The following is a 19863-nucleotide window of genomic DNA, read 5'->3' on the forward strand; positions in this document are numbered from 1 at the left end:
CACTGCACCCCGCATGCTTCGCGGCCCGGAGGTTGGGGACCACTGCCATAGAGAGTGCTTATTAGGGGACTGACATATCTCCCAGTTGTTAGTCAGTTTGGGTAATAACAAGCATCTGGTGATTTTGAGTATCCACACACAATAAAGGAGAAGTGAAATCTATGCTTACAACTTTTTCTGTGCTAAATATCACCATTTTTTCCCCCAATTTGTAGGGTCTTTGACTGGGTACTTAGACTAAATTCAGCACCCTCCAGTGTGTCAAAAATCAGTGGACTCTAACATTTAAAATAGTGGAAGTTCTGTGCAAAGATGGCTGATGCCCATTATAACCAGGATGTGTGCATTCTGTAAAATTGTTTCAAACATGTGGGGGTTCTTTGCCATTTAATAGAGTTTTCAGCACAGATTCAGGTGCTTTGGTCCATATGTCCATGCTGACCATCAAGTACCCTTTTATTTACCAACACTTTATAAACACAAGAAAGTTTAGAGGTGCTGGAAATCCAGGCCTCTGCCCTGAAGAAGGGTCTTGGCCCAAAACATCAACTATCTTTTCATTTCCGTAGATGCTGCCTGACTTGCTGAGTTCCTCCTGTGTGTGTGTGTGTGTGTGTGTGTGTGTACATGTGTGTGTTGCTATAACACTTTAATTGGCTTGGTGATTCATGTGCTTATCTAGATGCTTTTAAATTGTGTGAGAGTCTCTCCCTCAGTTAGTGCATTTCAGATTTCATCCACCCTCTGGGTGAAAAAAATACTTCCCCGTATCCCTTCTAAGCCGCTTATCCTTTACCCCAAACATGCGTATGATCGCTAGTTTCATACAGATTCATGCTTGTTTTATTCATAGACTGTGTATTCTTATGCCTTTCCTGGAAATGAATGTCACAAATAGAGTCAGCATCATCATCCATACTCAGCTGCTCCTGTGAAAGCAATGAAGAGTCACATTGAACAGCTATAGTGCAAGTGGGCCCTTTGCCAGTCAACTCGGGTCATTCGGTCCATCATCTCCATAGTGACCATCAAGTACCCACCTGCACTAATCCAGTTTTTCTTATTCACTGCCTGTTACACTGTTGGCATTTAGGGCAGCAATGAAGGCCCTCCATCTCTGCCTGTCCATACTATCACATTGCTGGTTCTGTAACATTTTTTGACCAGTCAGGGTTGTTAGCCCTGAGCTGAACCCCGGAACCTGGAGAACTGGTGGGCCACTCTTTGTCTGGCCTCTGCCCTTTGACCCAGATGGCTTGGGTGACCCGACCAAGAGCCAAAGCACAAGGCCCTGACTCCAGCCAATATAGCTCTCCGGGTCACTGAGGCACGCAAGCCTCCAAACCCTATGATGAGATTGTGGTCCTCTTGGAGGAAATCCAGTTTACAAATGCTTTAATTGTCCTGTTGAGTAAAGGGCTTCAGAATTTTGACACAGTGATGAGCAATGAATGCGATGTGAAACTGTTAATCAAGTCTATATCCTAGAATGGCTTTTCATGTCTTGTATGTGAGTTAAGGCCATCAAGCCATATAGCATCGAGACAGCCCTTTCACCCAACTTGTCCGTTCAAACCATGATTTCCATCTACATTGTGTCACTTACCAGCATTTGGCCCATATCCATCCAAAGCTTTCCTATCTCTGTACTTGTCCAGATGACTTTTTAATGTTATTAATAGACCTGTCCAAACCACTTTCTCTGTCAGCTCAACCCATGTGCTGACTACCATCGAGAGAAAAGGTTGCCCCTCAGATTCCTATTCAATCACTTAAAGATATGCCCTTAGAAGATGTTGCTGATGCCTTGTTCTGTGTTTTCTTTCTCGCTGTGGGTATTTATGTAAATCATTTCCAAGGTTTTTATTAGAATGTATCATGTTATTTCCCATGCAGTGGAAAACATCACTGTTCCAGTACCACTACCGTCCCGAAGAGTGAAGAGTAAGTACTAAACTTCCTTTAAACATTTTTCAATAGATATTGGCAAAAATGCAAATGAAACTTTTCTAAGTTGGATGCTTTGGGGAGTAAATCCAGCCTGGTCTATTTGGCACAAGTTGACTGTCAGTCATTTGGTAGTGTTTCTACAATATGTTTGGTTGCAGCTTTTCTGCTGTAGACCTGTAGCTCATGGAATTAAGAACTGATAACTGAGTGGTACAGTAGCTGCGGTTAGTGGAATTGCTGCCTCACACCTCTATTGACCGAAGCTCAATACTGATCTATAATGTTATCTGTGTGAGTTTGTACATTCTCCCTGCGTTGGGATGGGTTTCCTCACACGTCCCAGAGACGTCCAGATCAGGAGGTTAACTGGCCACTGCAGTTTGCCCCTAGCTTGTAAACGAAGGGTAGAATCTGAGGGTAGAGTGGACAGAAATGAGTAAAAAATAGGTTAGAATAGGAAAAAATGGTGGGGGGAACAGAATTGTTCTATGAGCTGGTATAGACTTGATGAGCCAAATTATTTCCCTCCAAGTCATCAGGAAATATGGAAATGTCTAACTTGCTTCATTCAGATTTCCTGTATCCAGTGGAGAGAGAGGAGGACCATTCCTGTGGTCTTAGGGTGGAGTAAAAATATGTGAACTGGAAGATTTGCGTGCAATATTCAGTCCTTAATTTGCTCTGCAATTCAGTTTAGATCTAATTGCATTTTTAATTGTTTAACTCTCTGCCCTAACAAAAATGCATCCATATTCTTGAAATGTTCATTTATTCACCAGCACTAACATGTTGAGAGCTCCACTACCCCATTGTGAAGAAATGCTTCCTGATGTAAGCATGTCTGCCTAAGGTTAGGTTCCTGGTCCTGGATTATCCCCACTGCAGGAAGCAATCTTTCTCTCTATGCCTATCCAAACAAATCATGTTAAACAGCTCCTGTATTCATCTCTTATCTACAGTATGTTCAAGGGGGAATGCTGATACTTTAGTGTATAGTTTGTTTAAGAAGTCTGAGGTTATTTTGAAATGTAGTGACGTGCAATTAATCATTTTCAGCTTCATGTGAAGGGAAGGCAGCAGGAAGTTCCACACCAGTCTGTTTGACGCCAGGTGAGAGAAAGTACTTGACGCAGTTTTCACTTTTTCCCGCTTGTGTGTGGGTGTGAATTGAAATAGGCAAAGTAATTCATTCAGCAAACAGGTTCCAGTAAAATTGGTGATGTAATGCTAAAGGCATTCCCAGGCTTCAAACTACAAGCTCTGTGCAAAACATCTGGATATCAGTGAACATGAAACTTGATTGGTTTTAATTGAGTGTTGTTTATAACTTTAATTGACACATTCAGAGCTGTTAATGTCTGTGCACATCCTTGATTTGCATACTAATGCTGTGGATCAGATAAAACCAGGAAGCCCTAATTCTTTTGTGACCTATCCTTCTATCCTGTATCAACATTTCTGTATAACTTTTTGAAAGGGTTGCATACTGAAACCTTGCATTTCTGAGTCAGAGCACAATTGTTGCTAGCCTCTTCCTGCAATCAAAAGGATTGACCTGCTCATACCTGGTCTTGGTCCTATAAACCTTTTGATAGCCGGCAATGGATGTTGAGTGCATCTCATCAGTTCTGGGAGGACAGAAATCTGCCATCTCACAAGATGAGCTGGTCAGCAGTCAGGAAAAAGTTGCCGGCATTCCATAAGATGGGAAAAGCCTATCATGTACTGATTTTTTTTTGGGGCCAGTGCAAGAGACGACCCTTTGGACCTTCTCTACCAGTCAGTAGGATTGGTGGTAATTTTGTTCCGATCCAGGGACCATAGATTCTGGAGAAACTTGGAGAGGGTCTAAAGGAGGTTCACGAAAATGATTCCAGAATTGAATGGCTTGTCATATGAAGAGCGTTTGATGGCTCTGGGGCTGTATTCACAAGAATTCAGAAGATTGAAGGGTGGTCTAATTCCACTCCTATATCTTATGGTCTTATTCCCCATTGTTCAAACTGTCAATCTTAGTTATAATTAATAACAAAATTCCAAATATCTAGTCATCTTAGTGAAGAACTTTTTACTTGCCTCAGTTGCACTGTCTTTGTGCCCACCCAAAAAAATAACATTAAAATAATATGCAAGGTATTTTTGTAAAGTGATAGCACAGGTTGTTTGTTACTGCGGAGAGACAGACAGGACGAGCTCCACCACGACTGTACCTCAAAACTACGCTTAAGAATAATGTATGGTAGTTCAATTGGCCATTGTAAAATTGCCCCTAGTGCAGGTGGATGCTAGACAAATCAGGAGGAGTTTATGGATGTATGACAACAAATGGGTTGTAGTGAAATAATGGGGCTGGTGGGATTGTTCTGAGTCCCAACATGCATTGGAAGGGTTGAAAGGACTCTATGTCATGAGATAAATATTTTAAAAATAGTTAGAATCAGCATCTTCGGCTACATACATTAATGAAGTCCTGAATGTTTCAGAATAACCAAGTGGACTATCGTCAACATTTTACCTGAGACTATTGGAACAGAAACTGGGCAGCACAACTAGTCTTAAGACTAAACACAAGGGATTCTGCAGATACTGAAAATCTTGAGGAACACACACAAAATACGAGAGGAACTCAGAAAGTCAGGCAGCATCTATGGAGGGAAATGGACAGTTGTATCAAGCTGAGACCCTTCATCAGGGCTGGAGAGGAAGGGGGCAGAAGATGGAATAAGAAGATAGGGGGAGGGGAAGGAGTACAAGCTGACAGGTGATAGGTGAAACCAGGTGAGGGGAGAGTGTTGGTAGGTGGGGAAAGGAGATGTGGTAAAAAGCTGTGGGGGTGATAGGTGGAAGAGGTTAAGGACTGAAGAAGAATCTACCAAGAGAGGACAGTGAACTTATGGAAAAACGGATAGGAGGAGGGTTTCCAAAGGCAGGTGATGAACAGGTGAGGAGAAGAGAAGGGAAGGGGTGAGATGGTGGCCAGAATAAGGAATGGAAAATGAAAGAAGGGGGAAGGGTGTAATTAATGGAAGTTGGAGAAATCAAGGTTCATACCATCAGATTGGAGGCTATCTCGATGGAGTATGAGGTGTTGCTCCTTAAGCCTGAGTTTAGTGTCATCAGTTTTAAGGCTGCTGCTGTTTCTGGCAAGAGTACATGTGAACTGCAGATACTTTACGTTTTTGACCAGCTGCCAAACTTTCACTTCTCCCACGTTCCATAAAACTTGCAGGTGGTTCAGTTTTCAGAGATTCATTGAAGAAATGCTTACTGTGACATCAGGGTAATGAGACCATCAGGAGAATTTTTTTTAAATTTGAGCACGAACAAGGCCTTTTTATAAGACCATAACATATAGGAGCAGTCAGGCCATGCAGCCCATCTAGTCTGCTCTGCCATTCTTTCATGACAAATTTATTATCCCTCTCAACCCCATTTTCCAGCTTCTCCCTACAACTTTTCATGACCTGATTAATCAAGAACCTATCAACCTCTACAGATATTCCCAGTGACTTGGCCTCAACAATTGTTTGTGGCAATGAATTCCACAGATCCACCACCCTCTGGCGAAAGAAATTTTTCCCTCATCTCTCTTCTAAAGGATATCCTTGTATTCTGAGGCATGCCCATTGGTCCTAAACTCCCCCACTCTCGGAAACATCCTCTCCACAACCACACTGTCTACACTTTTCAATATTTGATAGGTCTCAATGAGGTATTTTCCCCACCCCCCATTCTTCTAAACTCCAATGAGTCCAGACCAAGAGCTAGCAAACAATCCTCATGTTAACCGTTTCATTCCTAGGATTATTATCATGAGCTTCTTCTGGACTTTCTCCAATCCCATGACATCTCTTCTTAGATAAAGGCCCTAAAACTGCTCACAATACTCTTAAGTACAATCTAAACAATGTCTTATAAAGCCTTAGCATTACTTCCTTGCTTTTGCATTGTAGTCCTCTCGAAATGATTGCTGACATTGTATTTGCCTTCCTCACCACCAACTCAACCTGCAAGTTTACCTTTACAGAATCCTACACGAGGACTCCCGTCCCATTGCACCTCTGTTGTTGAATTTTCTCCCATTTAGAAAATAGTCCATACTTCTATCTGCCAAAGTGCATGACGATGTGCTTCCCTGTACAATATTCCAACTGTCTTTGCAAACACCCTATTTCTTGAACCCTACCACTAATCTCCGTATCACTCACAAACTAGGCCAAAAAGCCATCAATTCTCTTATCCAAATCATTGACGTGTAATGTGAAAAGAAATGGGCCCAACACCAACCCTTGCGGACACCACTGGTCACCAACGGCCAACTAGAAAAGACCCCTTTTATTCCCACTCTTTGCCTGCTGCCAGTCAGCCAATCTTCTAGTCATGCCAGTACCTTTTCAGTAATACCATGAGCTTTAATCTTGTTAAGCAGCCTCACATTTGGCATCTTGTTAAAGACCTTCTGAAAATCAACGTAAACAACGTTCACTGACTCTCTTTTGTCTGTCTTGCCTGTTAATTCCTCAAAGAATTCCAAAGGATTTGTCAGCAAGATTTCCCCTCGATAAAACCATGCTGACTTTGACCTATTTTCTCATGTGCCTCCAAGTATCCCGAAACCTCAAATTTAATAATAGACTCCCAACATTTTTCCAGCCACTGAGGTCAGGCTAACTGGTCCATAATTCTCTTTCTTTTGCCTCCCTCCCTTCTTAAAGAGTGGAGTGATGTTTGTAATTTTCCAGTCGTAGTGATTCTTGAAAGATCATTAATGTTTCCACAATCTCTTCAGCCACCTCTTTCAGAACCCAATGGCGTAGTCGATCTGGACCGGGTGACTTATCTACATTCAGACTTTTCAGTTGCCAAGCACTTTCTCCTTCGTTATAACAATGACACTCACTTCCGCCCCCTGACACTCTCACATTTCTGGAATTCTGCTAGTGTCTTTCACAGTGAAGACTGACACAAGATACTTACTAAGTTCATCCACTATCTCTTTGTCCTCCATTACTACCTCTCCAGTGTCATTTTCTAGAGGTCTGATCTCTCATCTCTTTAAATATCTGAAAAAAAACATTTTGTATCCTTCTTTATATTATTGGCTAGCTTACCTTCGTATTTCATCTTTTCTCTCTTTATGGCTTTTTCAGTTGCTTTCTGTTGGTTCTTAAAAGCTTCCCAATCCTCTACCTTCCCACTAATATAGTCTCTCATTTGCTGTCTTTTTCCTTCATGCTGTCTTTGACTTTCTTTGTCAGCCACAGTTGCCTCATCCTCCCTCTAGAGTACTTCATCTTTGGGACATATTTTTCTTGTGGCTTCCAAATCTCCCCCGAGAAACTCCAGCCATTACTGTCCTGCCATCATTCTTGCTGGTGTCTTATTCCAATCAACTTTGGCCAGCTCCTCTCTCATGTCTCTGTAATATTCTTTTACTGCACTGTAATACTAATACATCTAATTTTATCTTTGCTTTCTCAAACTGCTGGGTGAATTCTGTCATATTCAGATAACTGCCTCCTAAGCATTCCTTTACCTTAAGTTCCCTAATCAAATCTGGTTCTTTATATAACACCCAATCCAGAATTGCTGTTCCTCTAGTGCAGGAGTTCCCAACTTGGGGTCCATAGACCCCTTTCTTAATGGTATTGGTCCACGACTTAAAAATGGTTGTGAACCCCTGGTCTAATGGGTTTAACCACAAGGTGCTCTAGAAAGCCATCTCATATACATTCTACGAATGACCTCTCTTGGGATCCAGTACCAACCTGATTTTCCCAATCTAAATGCATATTGAAATCCCCATGATTAATGTTCAAAGTAAATTTATTATCAAAGTACATGTATGTCACCATCTACAACCCTGAGATTCATTTTCTTGCAAGCATACCCAGTAAATCCACAATAGAATAATATCCATGGTAGAGTCAAAGAAGGACCGCACCAACTTGGATATTCAACCAATGTCCAGAAAGCAAACTGATTATTGCAACATTGCCCTATTTACATGCCTTTTCTATTTCTATGTCCTGTTGTAATTTGTAGCCCACATAGAGGCCACTGTTCAGAAGCCTGTATGTAACTCCCATCGTGGTCTGTTTACCTTTGCAGTTTCTTAACTCTACCCACGAGGATTCTACATCTTCCAATCCTATGTCACCTCTTTCTAAGGATTTGATTTCAGTTTTTTACCAATAGAGCCACCCCACCCCGCTCTGCCTACCTGCCATCTTTTTGATAGAATGTGTATCCTTAGATGTTAAGCTGCCAACTGTGATCTTCTTTCAGCCACAGCTCAGGGACGCCCACAATATCAGTGATCTGGCAGTAATGTTCTTCACGTCTTGGCAGGAAGAGATATTTTTGTTCTTACATATTTTTTTTCTCTCTTTCCTTTCCAGCTACACATCGAGATATCAGACTGTGCGGTATGTTATTAATCATTTCTGTTTGCATTTGGGTTTTTGGGTCCAAGTTTTCATGACATTGTCACAACATGAGATTTTCCGACATCAGGATCAGATTACTCAATGAATCATTTGAAAAATGTTCTGATTATTTACAACACAAAATCGGATGCTTGTGCTCTGCACATTCCTCCTCCCACTCCTAACAGGGAAGCAATTTGGCTGACGTAAAGGTCCAGGAGATGGACAGAATCATGTGAGAATGAAAGCAGCCACACTTCCATGGTATTCAACTCTGACATGTGGTGCTGGTAAAGGACTGTCATCCTCTGATGTGCCCTTAAGAGATGATAGCTCTTCACTGTTGGTAATCCTGCCTGTTTAAGTGGCATTCAAGTGCCTGATTTTCTGTTCTGCTGGTGCATATTTTGATTGTTACATAAAGATAAGGACCCTGAGATTTCCTGATTTTGTACTAAAACAGCACCACTAGCTTAAAACAGACACAATCACACTGCAGGGATTCCATTTATTTGCTGCTTCTCCTGTATTTCCTTTGTTATACCACCAGGACTTCTCCCTCAGTACTTCTCCGATTTGACTCAATTGTTATCCATTTGAGAACTGTAAGGTGAGGCCTGGGGAGCCGTAGCCCCGTTGATATTCTCATCTCTGAGTCAGAAATGCTGTGTTGAAGTCTCACTCCCACCCTGGTGTCTTGAACACAAAATCTAGGTTTACATTCACTGACAGAGGTTGAGAAAGTGCAGGGCTGTGCCAAATTTTGAGGGAGACATTCCACTACTGGCTGTACTCAAAAGCTCCCATTAGACATGTTCCATCACTAATATTCATCCGCGCTATTCTCTCCCACATGCACATCAGCCAGTTAATCTACCAGCTAGCACATTCTTTGATATGCAGAGAAACTAGAGCAACCAGAAGAAATCTACATGGTCATTAAGAAAACCTGCACACAGACAGCACCCAAGGTGGGAACTGAACCTGGGTTTTAACTGTTGTAGCACGTTATTCTCATTATCACGAGGTGATTTAAGGGACCTTGTTCCTTGCAAGTTATTGTGTTTTCTACATCACAGTAACATCACTTTGAAATTATCTTAGAGTTATGACAGGTGCTATATACAATACTGTGCAAAAGTCTTAGGCACATATACTGTATATAGGTAGGGTGCCCAAGACTTTTACACAGTACTATATTTGTCATCATGGAGTGGAGAGCGTGTTTGTAAATCTGGTAGAGGCAAAAAGATGTTGGAAACGGTGAGGGTGGAGCAGCACAGGAGGAGTGCCAGGGGTGGGTTGACACAGGTGCAGACACATCCAGCTTTGAGACACCTGGCAAGGTCATTTGATTCCAAACAATTGGTCTATTGATCATTACAGAATGACTCTTTGGTGCCTCCCACTCCCTTCCCCTCTCCCAACCATAATTCCCCTCTCTTTGCCCCCTTCCCACCCTCCATCCACAATAGAGACCCATATCAAAATCAGGTTTATCATCACTCACATCTGTCATGAAATTTGTGGGGGGTTTTTCCAGCAACAGTACTGTGTAATACATAAAATTACAGTACTGTGCAAAAGTCTTAGGCACCCTAGCTATAAACGGTATTTGTGCCTAAGACTTTTGCACAGTACTGTACACAAGAATTTAAAAATGCCTTGGCCCCTGAAGTCTGCTCCATCATTCAATAAGATCTTGGATGATCTACCTATAATCTTAATTCTGCATTCCTACCTCCCTGGTAATTTTTCATCCCATATCTTATGAAGGAGCCACATACAACTGTTTTAAGACTATTCAAAGACTGTGCTGAGACACAACATACTGTAAGTAGCGTGTTGATAGACAGATGGCCAATGCCTTTATTGCAGTCGTAACCCAACATACACTCAGTGGTCACTTCATTAGTTACACCTGTGCACCTGCTCATTAATGCAAATATCTTAATTGGCCAATCATGTGGCAGCAATCAAATGTATAAATGCATGCAAACAGGGTCAGGAGGTTTAGTTGTTCATCAGAATGGGGAAGAAATCTGATCTAAGTGACTCTGGTGCTAAATAGGGTGGCTTGAGAAACTGATGAGTCTCTAGAGTTTATAGAGAATGGTGTGAAAAACAAAGATAATCCCGTAAGCAGAATTCTGTGGGTGAAAGTGTCTTGTTAATGAGAGGCGTCAGAGGAGAATGACCAGACTGGTTCAAGCTGACAGGAAGGTGGCAGTAACTGATATAACCACACGCTACAATAGTGGTGTGCACAAGAGCATCTCTGAATGCACAACATGTTGAACCTCGAAGTGGATGAGCTACAGCAGCAGAGGATCACAAACATACAGAAATACACTGCAGCCACTTTATTAGGTAGCTCCTGTACCTAGTAAATGGCCACTATGTGTACCTCCCCTGATAATCTCTTATCCCATTGCGTACGAAAACTCTACAACTGCCTTAAGAGTATTCAAGGACCCTGCTCTGAGACGTCTCATGCTGTCAATAAAGAGTGTTTATAGGAAAATGTTCAATTTCTTTATTGCAGTCATAAACTAACATAATTTACTAGAACCATTTCATGAATTAAATGGGGCTCGGGACTAGTAAGTTACTTTTCATATAGTTGATATAAAAAAAATACAAGCAGAGATAATCGATTACGTCGAAAGGAAATTGGGAACTAGAGACAAGGCATTGAGAATAAAAGAATAACATTTCAGCAGAGTGCAGGAGTGATGAGATCAATGAGCTGTTAGTAACTGCTACATCACGTCTGATTGAATGAAACAGCCTACATTTCTGTCACAGCTTTCACAACTAACAGGTTTGGGATACTCATTGTTTGTAGTATCCACACCATCAAAAAGAAAGGGTTAAATTGTGAAGAGAGGAGGGTTTAGCAGTACACAGAGAGAAAAGGGAACTAAAGTGGCTGCTGTAAGATGTTTTCCCCCTGTATCATTGGTACCATCAGGGTGCCAAGAATTTTGTGTTTGAAGTTCCATTTTGAGGTTGGACTGGTGGTTCACCTGTGCAGAGGGTGATTGTAGAGGAGATATTGTTAACTGAACTGGGGTTTGTAAGTGAGGAAATCGAGGATCCAGTTGTACACGGAGGTATTGAGGTCCAGGTCTTGGACCTTATTGATTAGTTTTTAGGGTATGTTGATGTTAAATGCAGAGCTGTAGGTAATGAAGAGCATTCTGATGTATGCATCTTTACTGTGCAGATATTCCAAAGTTGAGTGAAGAGACACAGAAATGGCATTTGCTGCTGGCTTTTTGTGATGCTAGGCAAATTGGAGCTGATCCTGGTTGCTTTATCACCAACCTCTCAAAATACTTGATCACTGTGGATGTAAGTGCTGCTGGATGATAGTCATTGAGACCGGTAACCACGTTCTTCTTGGACACTGGTATAACTGAAGCCTGCTTGAAGCAGGTGGGTACCTCAGACTGCCAAAGCGAGAGGATAAGGATATCAGTAAACACTTCAGCCAGTTGATCAGCACAAGTCTTTAGTACACGGCCAGTTACCCCATCTGGGCCAGATGCTGTCTGTGGGTTCACCCTCCTGAAGGATGCTCTCACGTCATCCTCAAAGACTGAAATCAGAGGGTTGTTGGGTGCTGTGGGAGTTTGTAAAGCTGCTTCCATGTTCTGTTGGTCAAAGTGAGCATGAAAGGCATTGAGCTCATCTGGGAGCGAAACCTTGTTGTCACTTGCTGTATGTTGCTTGGTTTTGCTTTGTAGATGGTGATAGCGTTCAAGCCCTGCCACAGTTGTCATGCATCCTCCTGTGATTCAAGTTTAGTCTGGAATTGCCACTTAGCATGTGAGATGGCTTTCCAGTGGTCATAGCTGGATCTCCTGTACTTCCCTTGGTCGCCAGGCGTGGACACTGGTATTTACAGATCTCTTGGATCATTGAGCTCCTGGTTGGGGAAGACTCTGAATGATTTTATGCGACACACTCATCCACAAGTATCTTCGTAAAGTCCATAACAACCGTGGCATTTTCATTCAGATCCTCTGATGTGTCCTTGAACATGCACAGTCCATTGACTCAATGCAGTCCTGTAGCCACTCCTTGTGATCACCTCATTGTTCTTACCTCTGATGCCTTGCTGTTGAACCTCTGCCTGTGTGCAGGTAGGAGGGGGACAGCCAGATAATCAGAATTCCCAAAGTCCATTCTAGGTATGGAATGGTAGCCGTTCCTGATCATAGTGAAACAGTGATTGATTGTGTTGGGACCCTTGGTCCTGCTGGTGTTGGTGTTGGTGTTGATGGTAATTGCGCACAGATGAGATTTCTTCAAATAAGTCTGATTGAGGTCCCTAATAGTGATGCAAAAGGCATCGAGCTAGTCAGGTTTCCGTTGTACCACCTAGAGTACGACTGTAAACAGGATGGGACAGCGAACAGCAGTTGAGGACTAACCAATCAGGAGGGATGGACTATGGGGGTATAAATACCACCGGACTAGACATGCTTAGACATCATTCTGGATGAAGATGGCAGTGTTTGCCAGGGGAAATGTTGGTTAAAATTGATACCTGTACCTGACTGGAAGCCCAAGAAGACTTTATTCCTCTCTAATGTTTTCTATTGAAGGATAGTTCCCAACATTACTTTACATTTTGCCTTGTGATCTTTCACATGAACCGGAAAGGCTATATATTATTGTTTTATTGGTTCATCTGAAAATTTAGCAGACTTTAGACTAAATTTGGTACTCAAATCTGTGGACTGAGAATTGACCCACAAACTTCTGATTCAAAGTAGTAAGGCGCTGCACCTGCTTTATCCCTCAGCCCATGATTTTCTCTTCCTAGTAGCTGTTACAGCACCAATCCAACATTATTTTCTCCTTTGTATTTCAGCAACTGACAAAGTGGCGTTGCTGATTGGGAATATGAACTATGTAAGTCATCCCAAACTGGTAGCGACCATGATGGATGTTTTTGAACTGTCAAATCTTCTGCAGCAGTTGGACTTCCGGGTAGTTTCCCTGCTGGACTTGACCAAAGAGGAGATGCAAAGTGCAGTCAAACAGTTCCTCCAGCTCCTGGACAGCGGTGTATATGGTGAGTGATTATGAGGAAACCTTGATCCACATCAGCAAGAAAAATGTTTAAAATGTCCTCATCCTGTGAACAGAACGATATCAATTGGCTAAAATTATTTTGCTGCTTGTTCCAGTTTGGACTTCTAGTACCTCGTGTCCTGTGGTTTATAAACTGTTTTAATTACTGGGAGCTCTCTGCTTTGAGGAATAGTCTCTAGTCTCCCTTATGTTTAAAAGTCTCTATCTATTGGTCTACTGTATTTTCGTATGTGGTCTGCATGTATTCATACATTAATGCTTTCTGATCTTCAGGAATAGTTTCAAAACAAGTATTTACCTTTTCTGAACGCTTGTTTTCAACCACAACCAGAAAATATAGACAGTAATATAGATTTGCAGGGCAGCACTGTAGCATAGTTGTTAGCACTATACTTGATGGTACCAGCGACCCAGGTTCATTTCCTGCCGTTGTGCGCTGCAGTTTCCTCCCACAGTTCCAAGACTTACCGGTTGGTGGGTTAATTGGTCAGTGTAAGTTGTGCCCTGATCAGGGTAGGATTAAATTGTGAGATTGCTGGGCAGCATGGCTTGAAGTGCTGGAAGGGCCAATTCTGCACGGTTTCCTCAATAAATAAATAGTAAATAAACAAACAATATAAACTATATTAAATTTCATTACACCCTATAGCTTTTAGATTAATATTTGCTTTTAATGAAGAAGAAGTGAAGGCTAATTAATGAGAGCATGTCTTCATTTATAGTGCAGTGGGCATCAGAAGTGGTACTGAGTTAATTTTCAGCCCATAATAATACTATAAAAATTTCAGTTGCAGCTTTAAAGCTCAGTTATGTTTTGAAGCAAAAGGGCAGTAGTGATAGTTTCTAATTACTGTTAATGTACAGGTACGACGGGCTGATTGGCCTCCTTTTGTGCTGTAATTCTCTCTGATTCTATGTTGAAATCAATGAGGATGACAGATCGTACTGCTGAGCATTGACAATTTGCATATTTAGGATTGTCTCGCCTGGTATCTATAACCAGACTGATGACAGTGAGTGGATTTAAACTTTAGATCTTCATTCAGAATGGTGGGTGTTTGGGAGAGTGGGTGAGATGTGTGAGTATGGGTAGGATTCTCGTGTTTATATATTTTTTATATCAGAGACATCAGTTTCTTAAATTAAATGACCTAAAGTCCTTATTAAAATAGCACATGGGAATGCCAACTGAATGGATTAACCATGCATGTAATAACACTGCAGATTAGTAATTCTCAGTAAGCAATATTCAGGGAAGAGGACACAGAGTGAGGGACTGGCATTCTGTACAGGATACACTTTGTACGACCAAACACGATTTCCATTGGTGGTTGGAGGCAGTTGAATGACTCAATGTATCAGCCTTTCGTCCCTTGTATACATCGCTAGAACTACAAAAATTTTTTTCCTTCATGTTGTCCGTATTTCAAGTATCGCTGATTCCTGCTCATATAAAAAAAATGCCTTGTTAAGGAAGAGAAGTTCACCTCAGAGAAGGTAAATGTCTTTGGAAACATGCCAAATAGTTCTCTTCGGAGCAGGAACGTAACATTTCCTTAGTCCTTTCTACTTCTATGGTGAGAATCAGATTTACTATCGCTAATTTGTATCACATGAAATTCGTTGTTTTATGGCAGCAGTACAGGGGAAAGACATAAAATCACCATGTTATAAAAATAGGTAAGTTGTGCAAAAAAAAAGGAATAATGTGTTAGTGTTCATGAGTTCATGGAAATGTGGGTCTTGTGGCTCCTGTACCACCTTTCCCATGGTAGTAATGGTAAAGGGGCTCATTATGCATGGAGAGGGTCCTTTGTGATGGATGCAAACTTCTGGAGGCACACTTCTTGAAGATGTTCTTGATTTGTGAGGGTGGGGGGGGGGGGTGTGCCTGTAATGGAGCTGGCTGACTCTATAACCCTGTGCAGCCTTTTGTGATCCTGCACAATGGAGTCTCCTTACCAGGCTGTGATTCAACCAGTCAGAACGTATCAGTTCACTGTACATGTGTAGAAATTTGTAAGAGTCTTTGGTGACATACTGAATCTCCTCAAATTCCTAATGAAGGCATGCCTTCTTCACGATTGAATTGTATCTTTAGCAAAGTCAAGTTGTCCCTGATCTGGTCATGTACAGGTGGGCCTTACATTCAGATAATGCAGCATGATTTGACAGGGCTGAAAAGTTCCATGACTTGAAAGTGAATGGCAGGTCTTTTGGAACATGAGGGGTGCAAGTATTCTGTGCAGTCTGAATGTGTGGAGCATGAATGGATGTGAACTGTGAAACGGTGAGATCCCGTAATTCAAACCACTCTGTTTCAGAAGCATATGTTCGTAGCTGTGCTAGGAAATTGCCATTGGAAAATAAGCACAGACCTTGACACTGGAGACCTTGACACCAAAGTAAAACAACAAATACTAACATGTCGCCCAATTCTAGCTCATTTTGATTGGCTGCAGAGTGGTAGGAGGCAGCAGATTGTCTCATTCTAGATGCTTCCTATTTCCAGAATGTAATACAACAGTGAGAACAACTTCTATTTATATAGAGTCTTTGACGTCGTATCACATTCCAAAACAATTCTCAGGAACATTATCAAGCAAAATATTGTGAAGTTCAGAGTGGAATATGAGGCAACTTTAATTTAATAAATTTGTTTTTATAGCTCCTTTGTGCTTTCTGAAGTCCAAGTTCAAGTTTATTGTCATTGTCATACATAGCCTGGGTATAAATTAGCCTTTTGCAGCAGCAGTTCATTACAAACATGACAAATGAAAATTTCATAAACTTATAATAAATTATATATAATTTACACAACACAATAAACAAAAATAATGCGACATCAGTTCAATTTGAGGGAAGTATAATTATAACTATATTTATAGAGCACTTTTCATGCAGATGATGTAGTCCATAGTACTTTACAATGAGATAAAAGTGTAAATATGAAAAATGAAAATAAATGGCAGAAAGATGTTAGTTATAAGCAAGGTTAAATAAATAGCTTTTGAGCTGGTGTGTAAAAGTGTCAACTGAGTCTGAATCCCTTATAGTGTTAGGTATTGAATTCCACAGTTTAGGAGTGTATTTCAATAAAAGCTGACCTGCCAATTATCTTTTGAATGAGATTGTTTAAATTTAAGAGACTGGTGGAAGAAGACCTGAGAGCTCGAACTGGATTATGAAAGGAAAGCAATTCTGTGATGTGCTCTGGTCCCAGACCGTTAAGAGCTTTAAAAACAAGTAAGAGACTTTAAAATCAATTCTAAAAGATACAGGAGTATATAGTATGGGAGTGATACATTCCCTCATCCTGTTTTTGGTTAAAAGTCTAGCAGCAGCATTCTGAAGGAATTGAAGTTTCTCAATAGATTGCTTTGGAAGGCTAGTAAAAAGTGCTTTGCAGTAATCTAGTCTATTCGGTATAAAGGTATAAGTTAGTTTTTCTGCAGAAAACTGAAATATAGTCCAAATTAGGAATTTTCAGATTGGTTCCTCCCGACTGTGGGAGGAAACTGGAGGACCCAGAGAAAACCCAGGCTTTCCACAGGAAAGACAAACAGAGACTCCTTACATAACAGCGCAGAACTGAATTCCTAACTCTGGAATGCCCCGAGCTGTAATAGCATTGCATTAACCGCTACGCTACCGTATCATTGTATACTACCTGGCGATTCATGTTCCTGCAGAATGTTTAACAATTAAAACAGGCATCTTTCATGAGTAGTGCAGCCAAATGCAGTCAAGCTGCAGAGATATTGTGCCCCTTGTAGGGCAGCTACCTGTAATGAATGCATGGTGTGCACCAAGCGTCTCATGTCAGTTTTAAAGCTGAATTTTCAAATCCTATTTCTGAGAATTGAGCACAAAACTTACGCTAATTTCCTGGTGCAACATTAAACAGATGTGGCATGGTATGGGGTGGTACCATCATGTGGGTGTGATAGTAAACCACGGTTCTGTCTATTGTTTGAAATGTGGCAGATCCCACTGTATTACATTGAATAAAGTTGGTGAATTCTTCACTGATGTCGTGGCCAATAGTTATGCTTCAACTAGTTTCATGAAGGTAAATTATTCGGCCATTATCAAGAGCAACACAAAAAGGACCTCAGCAAGTCAGGCAGCATCTGTGGAAGGAAACTAACAGTAGACTTTTCAGACCAAGAGAATCCTGCTGATCATGTACTGGTTCCTCCTTGCTGCAGTATTCTATTAGCCTATATTTTGTGCTAAAGACTTTGAAGTTTAACTTGAATCCAGAGTTTTCTATGAAAGTGTCGAAAGCTAAGCTAATATCCATTATATTTCAACAAAGAACCAACCATCAATTTCTTGATTGCTGCTTCACCAACAGAAGGTCAAAGATGAACTCAAGATTAATTCTGTGAGGTTTTGATTCTAGTTAGCTCAAAGTGAGGTTCCAGGAAGCAGGAAGCTGTGATATTTAGACCCTTTCCAAGACTCCCATCCACTGAATGCTTATCCTTGTTGTGCCGTGTCAGCTTTGTCACATGTTCAGCCAGATTTAAGGCACATGCTGCTCAGTTAAAAAGTTTATGACAAACAGCCCATTAACCACACTTCCAAGATATGAATGCATACCTCTCTATGTATAGCAATGTGCGCAATGGAAAATGAGAGAAGCAGATGGAGAGCTTTGACACAGACCTTGAGGTGACTTTCCAAGAAGTCTACGGACTGAGTCATGGTCTAAAATTATTATAGTGATGTGTTGATATTAATCTATAGATTAGAAATGGAGACTTGTCCACAGGCTCTCAAATTGTCAAGGTGAGTTGGTGGTTGACATTTGGAAAGGAATCATGCAAAAAAAGAAATGTCTAGTAAAGTACACAGGAGGGGGTGGAAAGAGGTTCTTGGCCAAAAAGCCACACAGGTGTCTTTTTAAAACCAAATATTTGAAAATGGATAAGATATTGAAATTTATAGTGTACTTTTCTCACCTTCTGAACATCCCAAACCACTTTACATCCATTAAATTCCTTACAAAGTATCACTCATGATGAAATTGAGATTGTAGCAGCACATTGGAATATAATGTGTTCTATACATGAACAAAGCAAGTGCAAAGCACCTACGAAACTTCTCAGGTTATTTCAATACATTGGAGATGCCACAGAAATGAATATGTATGGTTCACAAATTGTACCAACTTCTTACTAATTTTTGTTCACACATGGGATGTGGATATTGCTGGGAAATCCACCATTTTGTTGCCCATTCCTTGAATCATGAAGATTGGTTGATAATTTCAGAGTCTGATAAAGATTTGCCCTAATGCAGATAAAGGCATGTCGTCAAATATGTGCTTCCAATTAGACTTGCCTCATCCACAGAGTAAGCCTGCAGTAGATGAATAATTGAAAAGATAAGAAACTGTGGCCTCTTTTCTTTCTCCCCACTATTTCATCCCTGAAAAGAGAGATCATGGCACAAAGAGAGATTAAAGCACAGACTGTTCTTCAACCAGCTCTGTTGGTTGTCGTCTTCCTCCTGCTGTGATGGGCTGGTAAGGACTACAGGAACAAGTTTATCTCACACGATGGCAGCTTGCCTTTGGAAAATGGTGATGGAGAAAAATTTAATTAAGTAGTGTCAGCAATGATAATTTTTGTAAACTTGGCAAATTAGTCAGGTTTTAGCTATTAGTGGACAACAGCTATTTCAAGAAAGCTTAACTTTTCCAAGTCGGAGAGGCTGGGGCATGCAGTGGAGTGCGCCCTGTCCACTTGCTCCATTCGTTGTCAGCATTGGCGTCAGTTGAGTGATGGATACAAGAGGCAGCAACAGCCTGTGTCAGGGCAGTGGAATGTACTATTTCTGGCTTGCCGGAGTTTCACCTCCGTGTTTGGTAACGGGGATGTAGTGAAGGAGACCGGCACAGAGGAAGAGAAGGAGCCCTATATTATTTCTAACAGACACCACTGAGAGATACAAAGGTTAGGTCCATTAAGAGGATAGACACATTATTGGCATTACAACAACTTTTATAGCTGAAATTTCCAGATCATGTATGCGTGGAAATACATCTTATATATAACAAAGAAAAAGCTAAGCAGCCCAGGTTTTTTACACCACTTTTGATGATTCACAAAAGCCATCTCTAACCTTATTTATGAGCATAACTCCTTACTCTCACTCATGGGTTTCTTGTTTCAGGGATGTCTGTGAAGAGTATGATTTTCAGGTTGTATACTGTATACATTCTCTGATATTAAATAAGCCTTTGACCCAAGTTCCCTGAAAATGTATTCATTTTCTTTCAGACTTCAGGACAGTTGCAATTGGATGTTAACGCAGTGCTGGCATCATGTACATGCAAAGTCTTTGGTTACTTTTTTACCTTTAG

At 41.1% G+C, this 19863-nt stretch overlaps 1 protein-coding gene across 2 annotated transcripts in view; it reads left to right on the top strand.

Moving 5' to 3' along the window:
• malt3 (MALT paracaspase 3) overlaps positions 1-19863 on the top strand; it is a 138135-nt gene that overhangs the window by 76860 nt on the left and 41412 nt on the right. For both annotated transcript variants that reach the window (XM_063070871.1, XM_063070872.1), the window contains exons 8-11: positions 1897-1944; positions 3007-3060; positions 8352-8378; positions 13264-13467. In XM_063070871.1, coding sequence (XP_062926941.1) covers positions 1897-1944; positions 3007-3060; positions 8352-8378; positions 13264-13467 — 333 coding nt within the window. The remainder of the gene's footprint in view (positions 1-1896; positions 1945-3006; positions 3061-8351; positions 8379-13263; positions 13468-19863) is intronic.

Source organism: Mobula hypostoma, chromosome 18 (assembly GCF_963921235.1).
Source record: "Mobula hypostoma chromosome 18, sMobHyp1.1, whole genome shotgun sequence".
Lineage (NCBI taxonomy): Eukaryota > Metazoa > Chordata > Chondrichthyes > Myliobatiformes > Myliobatidae > Mobula > Mobula hypostoma.